The sequence below is a fragment of the Rhinopithecus bieti genome, unplaced genomic scaffold (assembly GCF_001698545.2).
Source record: "Rhinopithecus bieti isolate Rb0 unplaced genomic scaffold, ASM169854v2 scaffold_39273, whole genome shotgun sequence".
NCBI classification, from domain to species: Eukaryota; Metazoa; Chordata; class Mammalia; order Primates; family Cercopithecidae; genus Rhinopithecus; species Rhinopithecus bieti.
The window spans coordinates 110,859-121,329 of NW_016816078.1; the positions used below are offsets into that span (position 1 = coordinate 110,859).

The window sequence follows — 10,471 nt, forward strand, 5'->3', positions numbered from 1 at the left end:
AGACCTGTGTTTCGGTTCTTTCTTTTCTCTTTTCACAGTCTCACTGCTCCGAGGTCAGGCATGGCTCAGACTCTTTCGAGTTCCTCCCAAACACCCTGTGTGAACTGCCTCAATGAGCTAACTGCAGGATCCCACCACATCTTTCTGTCTCTGTCTCTCTGAATCTATTTCTTTCTATCTCTATCTCTCTCTATTTCCACCTCTCTCTGTCTCTGTTTCTATCTCTCTGTTTCTCTGTGTCTCTCTGCTGTCTCTCTGCATGTCTCTGTCTCTTCCTCTGTCTCTGTTTCTATTTGTCCATCTTTCTGGATCTCTGTCTTTCTCTGGCAGGGGTGCAGTGGGAGTATATGGCAGGTGCATGTTTGAGTGCAGAACAGCGTTCTGCCAGGGGTGGAGTGGTTGAGGGTCAGTTCACTCTGGGTGTCTCATGCCATGTGGCTGCAGCATGGGATTCTCATCAGACCACCATGATGATGTAGGGTGGATGTCATTCCTGGAAATTGAGCCTCAAGCTGGGTTTTCCAGCAATGCCACCACCCCCCGCCAACCCTGATATCCTCCGAATAAACTCTTCCCTTCCTTGGTCAGCAAGAGCCAGCATCTGCTGCTTGAAAATAAGCCACGGAGACATCAGGAAAGCTGCTCACAGAATTACAATGAAAATCAGTGATAAATGAAATGTTTCTTAAATCTTTAGAATCAAGGAAAACCTGAGGGATACTTGGAGAGTCGCTAGCAGCACCCCAGTCTGGCAGTTGCAGCTCTGCAGGGTGGGCCCAGGCTGGACCAGACCCTCGACCTCCAAGGGCCACACTGGGGGCCCACTTTCTGAGGAGTACCCTTTGGAAACATCCCAAGAACACGTCTAGAGGGAAAAGAGGAAGTTTGATCCATCGAGGAGAGTGTTCTGTGGAAGGGGAGAAATGAGAAGGTAGCCTTGGCCAGAAGAAGAAACTTCATTACAACAAACTCTGCTTTTGCAAGGGAAGAGGGTGAAGTTTGAGGTTATCTTGCAGGAAGACAATCAAATTAAAGAGACCAACACCAGCTTAGAGCCAGGTGGCCCCGTCCTCAGAGCTTCCCTGTGGCTTTCCTCCATGTGATCCAGAAGGAGGGATTCCAGTGTGAACTGCCTTTTCCAGAAACCCCATCAGAACTGCCTAACCTAGAAAACCAAACAGGAGGAGCTGGCACCAAACAGGAGGGCTCCAGGGCGAAAGCTAAATCCAGCGGCAGCCAGATGGAGACAACGTGCCATGTGACTGCCAACTGCTCAGGGCAAATGACACCAGGGGTTAGTGATTAGAAGTTCACCCTTGATTGTGGCACCTCCCTTCAGTTCCGTCGACGAGGTTGTGCAATCCACCAGTCCTATAAATACAGCGACACTCCAGCCTCTGGAAGCCTCTGTCAGCTCAGCCTCCAAAGGAGCCACTCCTCCGTTCCTGAAATCCTGGGTGCTGCCTGCCAGGCGCCATGAGAACTTCCTACCTTTTGCTGTTTACTCTCTGCTTACTCTTGTCTGAGATGGCCTCAGGTAAGCTCTAGCTAGAGTTTCCCATCCCCAGGACTGGGGACACTGGGGATGATGTGACTGTCAGACGGCTGCCTCCGTGTCCCAAGGGAGGAGGGACAAGCAGCAGGAAAGCATTCTGTGGTTGAGTGGGCTGCAGTTGGCAGAAGGCAGCAGGCAAGCCCTGCCAAGCCTTCAGGGTCTGTGAGCAGCCAGGGAGTGAGCATGGCAGGGTCATGGAGCTTGTCACAGGCAGCTGCCTGCATCCTTGTCCTGGACATGTAGACAGCATTCTATGTAGATGAGATTGCTGCTCCCCCTGCAAGACGGCTCCCCACACTGAGAGGCCAGCTTCCTGTGCAGAGAGAAGGGCCGGCCCCATCCTCTGCCCAGGTCACTGGGTGCAGCCTCCTGGGGTGCCCTAGTACAGGTGAGGTGCTCCCGCCCCACCCACCAGGCCAGCTCAGCCAGTGCCTTGGACTCACCTCGTGTGCAGGCAGGGAGGATCCACAGGCGGTCCTCTCCCTCGCCTGAGAAATGCATCCACATTCTCCAGGCTAGGGGTCTCCCCAGTCAATAGGAGGGGGCTTCCTGTGAGCCAGGTGGATGTCAGCTTCTCTGGGCCAAAGCAGCCATGACCCTGACATGATGGTGGGACGCTGCAGGAGGAATCAGGGACATGTTTTATCCCAGCCCTATCCCTCGCTCACACAAGTCACATGGTGCTAAGCCTTGGTTTATTCATCTGCAGAATGAGGGGCTGGGACAGATGACCCTAAAAGCACTCCAGTTCGGACAGCCTCTGTAAGATCCTATTGTAAGTTTCTCTAGGCCATCACTTTATCCAACAGATAGGCCTAATTTACTCTAATTATGCCTCAGTTTTTCCATCTGAAAGCTGAGTACGAAAGCGTTCTAAATGCAGAACTTTTCATGCTGCCAGTTGCTGCCATGTGTTTTTTTGGTTTTGGATTTCTGGGTTTTGTTTTGTTTTGTTTTGTTGTTTGTTTGTTTGTTTTGAGACAGGGTCTCACTCTGTCACCCAGGTGGGAGTGCAGTGGTTTGATCTCACCTCACTGTAGCCTCTGCCTCCTGAGCTCAAGCCATCCTCCCACCTCAGCCTCCCAAGAAACTGCAACTACAGGCATGCACCACCACACCTGGCTAATTTTTTTATTTTTATTTTTTGGTAGAGATAAGGTCTCACTGTGTTGCCCAGGCTGGTCTCAAACTCCTGAGCTGAAGCGATCCTCCTACTTCAGACTCCCAAAGTTCTGGGATTATAAGCATGAGCCACTCCACCAAGCCTACCATGTTGTTGTTGTTTTTTTTTCTTGTTTTGTTTTGGTTTTGAGACAGAGTCTCGCTCTGTTGCCCAGGCTGGAGTGCAGTGGCACAATCTCAGCTCACTGCAACCTCCGCCTCCCGGGTTCAAGCAATTCTCCTGTCTCAACCTCCTGAGTAGCTGAGATTACAGGTACATGCCACCAAGCCTGGTTAATTTTTGTATTTTTTAGTAGAGATGGGGTTTCACCATGTTGGTCATGCTGGTCTTGAACTCCTGACCTCATGATCTGCCCGCCTCAGCCTCCCAAAGTGCTGGGATTATAGGTGTGACCCACCGTGCTCAGCTCATTTTTTTTTTTTAAAGAATAGAAAATATTACTTCATGCCATGTAGTAAAAGTAGATGCTGTTTAATTATACCCTTATTTCAGTTTAGGGTGTGTGCATATGTTTTTTACTGAGTAGCAGTGAGAAATTTCTGGTTCAGTCCAGACTCAAAAGAGTTTGAAAGACACTGTGTTAACATAAACAATGTTTGTTTTCAGTCTGTTATATCTAAGTTGAATTATGAGAAGCCAGTCTCGAGCCTTCCCAGTCACAACTCCCTCCTTCCCCCAAGAATAATCACTCACTTGACTTTTATGGTGATAACTTTTCGTATTCTTTATATTTTTACTACACTAATATTCAGGTTGAATAGTACAGCTTGGTTTGTGTACACATTTCTACTGGCCAGTAGGTGCCCCTTATGCCTCTCTATTTCTACATGCTGGAAAGTTGCATTACTGGATCATAAGATATGCATATATTCAATTGCATTGGACAATGCCAAACTGTTTTCCAAAATTGTTTACACCAACTTGCACTCCCACAAGCAGTGAATAAGAGTTCTTCTTGCTCTGTATCCTTGCCAACATTTGATAACATCAATTATTTTTAAATTTTAGCCACCTGGTGAGTGTAGCAATAGCTCATTGGAGTTTTAATTTGCATTTCCCTGATAAATAATAAGCTGGGCCTTTTTATATATAGTTACGGGCAACTGAGTTACTTTTTGTAAAATGTCTGTCTTTTGCCCGTGTTTTCTAACAGATTATCTGTCTTTTCTTACTGATCTGTAGTTCTTTATGTAGTTTGTATGCAAGTCTTTTGTCAATTATATACATTACAAGTATCTTCTCTTGCTTTGTGTTTCGGTTTTTCACTCTCTTAGTGGAAACTTTCCTGGAACAGAGGCTTTCATCATGATTTCAGTGTAGTCGAATGTGTCACGTCTTTGTCCCTAAGGTTACTGCACTTTGGATCTTGTTTAAGAAGACTTTTTTTACATCAAAGTCATGAAGATAGTCCCCAGTATTGTATTCTAAAAGCTTATCTTTTTTCTTTTTACATTTAGGCTTATAATCCATCTGGCAATGGGGTGTTTGTGTGTGTGTATCTGTGCGTGCGTGTGTGTGTCTTCGGTATAAAGTAAGGGTCAAGTTTTTTTTTCTTTTCTTTTTTTTTTTTTTTACCCAATATGAATATCTGATTGTCCAGAACCAACTATTTTTTTTGAGACTGGGTCTCGCTCTGTCACCCAGACTGGAGTGCAGTGGCGCGATCTTGGGTAACCGCAACCTCTGCCTCCCGGATTCAAGCGACTTTCCTGCCTCAGACTCCTGAGTAGCTGGGATTATAGGTGTCCGCCACCATACCTGGCTAATTTCTGTATTTTTAGTAGAGACCAGGTTTCACCATGTTGGCCAGGCTGGTCTCACACACCTGAACTCAAGTTATCTGCCTGCCTCTGCCTCCCAAAGTGCTGGGATTACAGCCATGAGCCAACATGCCCAGCCCAGAACCAACTGTTGATAAGACTATTTTTCCCCACTATTCTGCTGAGCCACTACTATTCTACATCAGTTCTCCATGTAGGCATGAGCCTCTTTCTATGCTCTTTATCTTATTCCATGTGGACATTTTTCCGTCTTTGTGCCATCAGCACACTGCCTTACTTACTTAAATCTATAATTAGTCTTGAAATACAGTGAAGCAAGATCTCCCACCTTTTTCCAAATGTGTCTTGGCTATTCTTGGCCCTTTGAATTTCCAAATAAAGTTCAGAATCAGCTTGTCAAATTAGAACCTCTGGGGATTCCCATGGTATTTGGTTGAACCAAAAGATTAATTTTTTTAAAAAGTAATCTTCAAGGCCGGGCGCGGTGGCTCAAGCCTGTAATCCCAGCACTTTGGGAGGCCAAGACGGGCGGATCACAAGGTCAGGAGATCGAGACCATCCTGGCTAACCCGGTGAAACCCCGTCTCTACTAAAAATACAAAAACTAGCTGGGCGAGGTGGTGGGCGCCTGTAGTCCCAGCTACTCGGGAGGCTGAGGCAGGAGGATGGCGTAAACCCGGGAGGCGGAGCTTGCAGTGAGCGGAGATCCAGCCACTGCACTCCAGCCTGGGTGACAGAGCAAGACTCTGTCTCAAAAAATAAATAAATAAATAAATAAATAAAAAAGTAATCTTCAAATGTTTAAATAGAGCATGTCCACTCATTTAGGTCTTCTTTATTTCAAAATGTTTTATGCCTTCATAATAACCTTTTTTATGTTGGTAGGATGCGATGTTCCTGCTTTTGTTTCTGTCCTTCTCTCAAATCTTGACCTAGTAATTCTTTACTGCTGGTTCTCTGATCCCTACAAAGTGCACGTGCGTGTGTGTGTGTGTGTGTGTGTGTGTGTGTGTGTGTGAGATATTCTAGCTGTTCCTTTTGGGCTGCCTGGTCCACAATTATTGGAAAACAAAAACCTTCAGAAGCCTTTAGATTACACAAACATCTCTTAAGAAGCATGTAACAGAAACAGACACGTGCACAGTGAAATCTAACACACGGGGGAAGGCAAATGTCATGAAAAAAATGGTAAAGGCAAGTGCTTTTAAAAGGCCCCTAGACTGAAAGTAGCATAGACTGCTCCAGCAGGAAGGAACTTTAATATTCCAGACCAAAGTTTCTAAAAGTATGGCCTCTGGACCAGAAGCTTCAGTGTCACCTGGGAGCTTGTTTTAAAATGCAAAGTATCAGCCCCACCCCAGACCCACTCAGATGCTGAGGCTTGGAATATGATCTTGTCATCCAGGTAATGAGCATAGTACCCCACAGCTAATTTTCCTCACTCCCCTCCCTCCTTTCCCCTCTGGTAGCCCCCAGTGTCTCAGTGTTTAGCCCCCACTTATAACTGAGAATATGTGATATTTGGCTTTCTTTTCCTGTGTAAATTTGCTTAGGATATTGGCCTCCAGCTGCATCCGTGTTGCTGCTAAGGACATACTTTCATTCTTTTTTATGGCTGTATAGTCTCCTCTATTTTAAATTTGAGAAGCTGGGGGCCTAGAAATGTTGAGTGGTTTGCAAAAGATCACACAGTAGATTAGTTGTAGAACACAAAATGTAACCAAAGTACCCTGACACTAATTTTGCTGCAATTCCTTTTGTGTCCCATAATGTACTATATCCTGGAAGGTAATGCCAGAAATTAGTTCTGGTTATGCACCATGACTCCACAGTCAACCAGCAGCGTGGTGAAGTGGATTGAGAACTGAAGTGAGGTCAAGAGGCATCCATTCTGGTCTTGTGTTGGTCTTTGACCAGCTACATGCTCTGGGGACATCACTGGACTCTCTGTTCCTTCATCTGGGGAGAGGATCACAGAGAAGTTGAAGTAATTGAGCTCTGAAGTCCATCTTGGCTCTAAAAAGCTACACCCATATTAAATTTGGGCCTCCTCTGCTTATTCAGCATATACAGCGTACCTTTACCTTAGAGAAAAGCCTCCACGTTGGGCACCAGATGAAGGGGTGGCCTGCCCCTCCACACCTGTGGGTGTCTTCTCGTTAGGTGGAACAGAGAGACTTGAGAAAAGAATAATACACAGAGGACAAAGTATAGAGAAAGAAGAAGCGGGCCTAGAGGGACGGTGCTGTGCTCTTACAGAGACCACCCGCACCGGTCCCTGAGTTCCCCTCAGGTATTTATTGCTCAAAGAGAAGGGAGTAAATCAGCAGTAAGGCACATTATACAGATACACGGAGATGTTCCATTACCCCAGGGACGGGCAGGAGACAGATGGTTTTTCTTTTACTGACGATTTAAGAGAATGGTACTGACCTTCAACGCACAAGCAGGCTTTAAGCATTTGCTAACAAAGTTACATTCCTTACAGCCCAAAATCTTTTCAACCTTAATTACCACCAGCGAGTGTCTCTAGCAAGGACAGGATTGGGGGTAGAGTCACAGATTAACGGCATCTCAAATACAGAGCCAAATGGAGTCTCTTAAATTTACTTCTTTACTATTATAAACACATTAACAAGCTGACCTTCTTTTCCCCCACAATTCAGCATATATATATATACCCAACAATCTGATCACTGAAAAGAACAATCAAGAACTAAGGATGTGGCAGACCGTCGGCAATTCAAAGGCTTTTCCAAATGTATATGCTCAATCTCAACAGATAATCACTTGGAGAGGTTCCATCTTGCGAGTGTGGGTTGGGGTAGGCATCCTCTAAGTATGTTTCCAGCCAGAGAGCCTCATACAGGGGGAGACTAAAGCAGAAAGTGATAATTTGGCACCGCGGCGTCTAGATGGTCTTGACTTACTGAGGCCAAAATTGTGGTGGAGATTTATTAAAACATAGTACAAATCCCAGACAGTATCATTAGGAATCAACCAGAGAAAAAGGAATATAGCTGGCAATCAGGGAGACTGTGTTTTGTGTGAACAAAAGGAGTGGCCTTGGCCCAAGACGCCTCCCTGAGTTAATGGGATGGGAGAGCCGAAGTGTCCGTCAGTTCCTCTTCATCTCCACAGCAACACAAAAGAAAATTATTCTTTCTCATTGTCCTCAATGCCTGGTTTCTGGACCACTTTCCCGAAACCTCTTCACCCTCCTGTGGATGTTGAAGGTTGGGCCAATAGACTTCCCAACGTTTGAAGCCTGGTATCGCTAGAAGCCGAGGGTCCCGTTCTATTTGAAATCAAGTTCAAAGCACGTTTTTGCGGGTGTGGGGTAAAAGGACTCGGTATCTTGTTGTTCGATGAATGCAGCACCACATAGTGGTGAATACTCGCAACGCGGGGAAAGGGTGATCAGATGAACTTCAGTGAGAACAGCCACAGGGACCATGTGCTATGTTCTATTATATTGGTCAGTGCGCTTTGCAGTGAACAAAATGAGAGAAATGAAGCCTTTTGTGGCCTGGTTGGGTTGGGGACCACATTGGTAGTGTAACTCTGTATTGATACCAGGCTTCAACATTGTAGGATATGTGTCTATGTGTCATACTAAACACATCCACAGGAGTATGTTTGAAGAGGTTTGGGAAGGGCCTCTTATTGTATATCTCTTATGATCTCTGTATAGGACAAATGAGGTATAATATATATATATATGTGGGATATAGTGTTCTATATATATTTAAGTGTGTTTTATACGGCCTGGCGCAGTGGCTCATGTCTTTTCTTTTTTATATCTCTTATGTCACTTGGGAGGCCAATGGGCGAGTGGTGATTCACGAGTGTCTGTATCATCCCTCTGGCTACTCCAGTGTATAATCCCTCGTCTCTACAACAAATACAAAATATGTCCTAATGTGCTATGTGTGTGTGCTATAGTTGTTGTTTCCTACAGTCCCTAAGTACTCAGGAGGCTGATGGTCAGGGAGAATGGCATGAACCTGGGATGTGTTGTATGTCTGCGTGATGTCATAATGTACTACGCCCTATCGTCACTCTCTCTATGTCTCGGGTGCTGTATCTACAGTTAAGAGCTCCATCTCAAAAAAAAAAAAAAAAAAAAAAAAAAGTGGAATTACTGCAAAAGCAGAAAAATAGCCACTGGCTGGAAGTTACTGACAGGACAATTTCCATCGGTGTGAAAGCCATCTTTCCAACAGAGATCTGCGACATTAGAATGTCCTGTCTCCTAGGGTGATGATGGCCTCTTGTATTAGTCTGCTCAGCCTACCAGGTTTATGGTTTAAACCGCCCATAAACAGACTGGGCAGTTTTACAACAGAAATGTATTTCCTCACAGTCCTGGAGGCTGGAATTCTGAGATCAAGGTGCCAGCAGGGTTGGCTTCTTCTCAGGTCTCTCTCCTTGGCTGGTAGATGGCCACCTCCTCCCTGGGTCCTCACATGGTCCTTCCTCTGTGTGTGTCTGTCCCAATCTCTTCTTATAAGGATGCAAGTCGTATGGATCAGAGCACACCCCAATGACCGTGTTTAACCTGAATCATCTCTTTAAAGTTTCTCTCTCCAAATACAATCACCTTCTAAGGCACTGGCTAGGGCTTCAACACAGGAATTTTTTTTCCTAGGGGACACAGTTCAGTCCAAAACGCCTACCAATGAAGGCATGCAAAATGATGGCCTGCTGGTCCCTGGCCAGGAATATCACAGGCGACTGTTTCCTGTTGCATGGAATAGAAACCTAGTCCAGAATACTGCTTCTATTTATGAGATCTGGGATACTGGGAGAAGGGCAAAATAAATTCCAAGTAGAAAAAAAACTATGAAGGCTTTAGAGAGTAACCATAATTTCAGCCTGACGTGAAAGGATCCTCGATTTCAGCTGAAATAGTGATGTGGGAAGTGGGGGAGCTGGGATTCAATGCAGAGGGAACAGTGTAACTGAAGGCATGGAAGGAGGGAAGTTTAGGCTGTGTTTGAAGAGTGGCACCTGCTTCCACATTTCTAAAACACAGGATGTGTTTGGGCTGTGGTGAGACAAGGTGGAAAACTTATTTGGAAAATAACTTGAATTCCCTGCACACCTCAAATCTCTCAGCATAAGAAAACCCCACTCAGAACCCCACTGTTCGTTCCTTGGCTTGTATTTGGCCACAGCTGGCATAGCCCCTGACTGAGTAAGCTCTTCAGACACCTCATTTCATGAGTAGCCCCAAAGATCAATCATGTGCAAATTTCTGGAAGAGAAGACTCTCCAGTGTTTTGCAGAGTTATTTGTTCTGCTTTCACGAGATGTTCTCAAATCGTTGCAGCTACAAGCCATGAGTCTGAAGTGTCTGTGTTCCCTCCTTACAGGCGATAACTTTCTCACAGGTCTTGGCCACAGATCTGACCATTACAACTGCGTCAGGAGTGGAGGGCAATGTCTCTATTCCGCCTGCCCAATCTATACCAAAATTCAAGGCACCTGTTACCACGGGAAGGCCAAGTGCTGCAAGTGAGCTGGGAGTGACCAGAAGAAAGGACGCAGAAGTGAAATGGACTTTTTATAAGCACTCTTTTAATAAAGGAAAATTGTTTTTGAAGTATACCTCCTTTGGGCCAAAACGCATCTTGTGTCTCAATTGGAAGAGGTAAAGAAGCAGGGGGTTAGAGTGCATGGGTTGGAACGTGTGACAGGTCGAACCAAAAAGCCTGCCGGGAACAGGGGAATGATGACGTAGGCTTGAGTGATGTCACCTCCACTGTGTTTGATGCGCAAACCAACACGTGACTTATTCTTGTTGTTGTTGTTGTTGTTGTTGTTGTTGAGATGGTGTTTCACTCTTGTCGCCCAGGCTGAAGTGCAGTGGCACAATCTCAGCTCACTGCAACCTCTGCCTCCCAGGCTCAAACAGCTCTCCTGCTTCAGCCTCCTAAGTAGTTGAGA

The 10,471-nt window shown here is 45.7% G+C and overlaps 1 protein-coding gene across 1 annotated transcript; it reads left to right on the top strand.

Moving 5' to 3' along the window:
• The first annotated feature begins 1,335 nt into the window (after window positions 1-1,335).
• Window positions 1,336-10,149, top strand: DEFB1 (defensin beta 1). The gene is made up of 2 exons (XM_017854322.1): window positions 1,336-1,537; window positions 9,898-10,149. Exons 1-2 carry the CDS (start codon window positions 1,477-1,479, stop codon window positions 10,041-10,043), a joined length of 207 nt encoding a protein of 68 aa, XP_017709811.1. The 5' UTR covers window positions 1,336-1,476; the 3' UTR covers window positions 10,044-10,149.
• The last annotated feature ends 322 nt before the right edge of the window (window positions 10,150-10,471 follow it).

Coding starts and splice junctions, on each gene's coding strand:
- DEFB1 (XM_017854322.1), top strand. CDS start 1,477: ATGAGAACTTCCTACCTTTTGCTGTTTACTCTCTGCTTACTCTTGTCT. Junction 1,538..9,897: donor CTTGTCTGAGATGGCCTCAG/GTAAGCTCTAGC, acceptor CCCTCCTTACAG/GCGATAACTTTCTCACAGGT.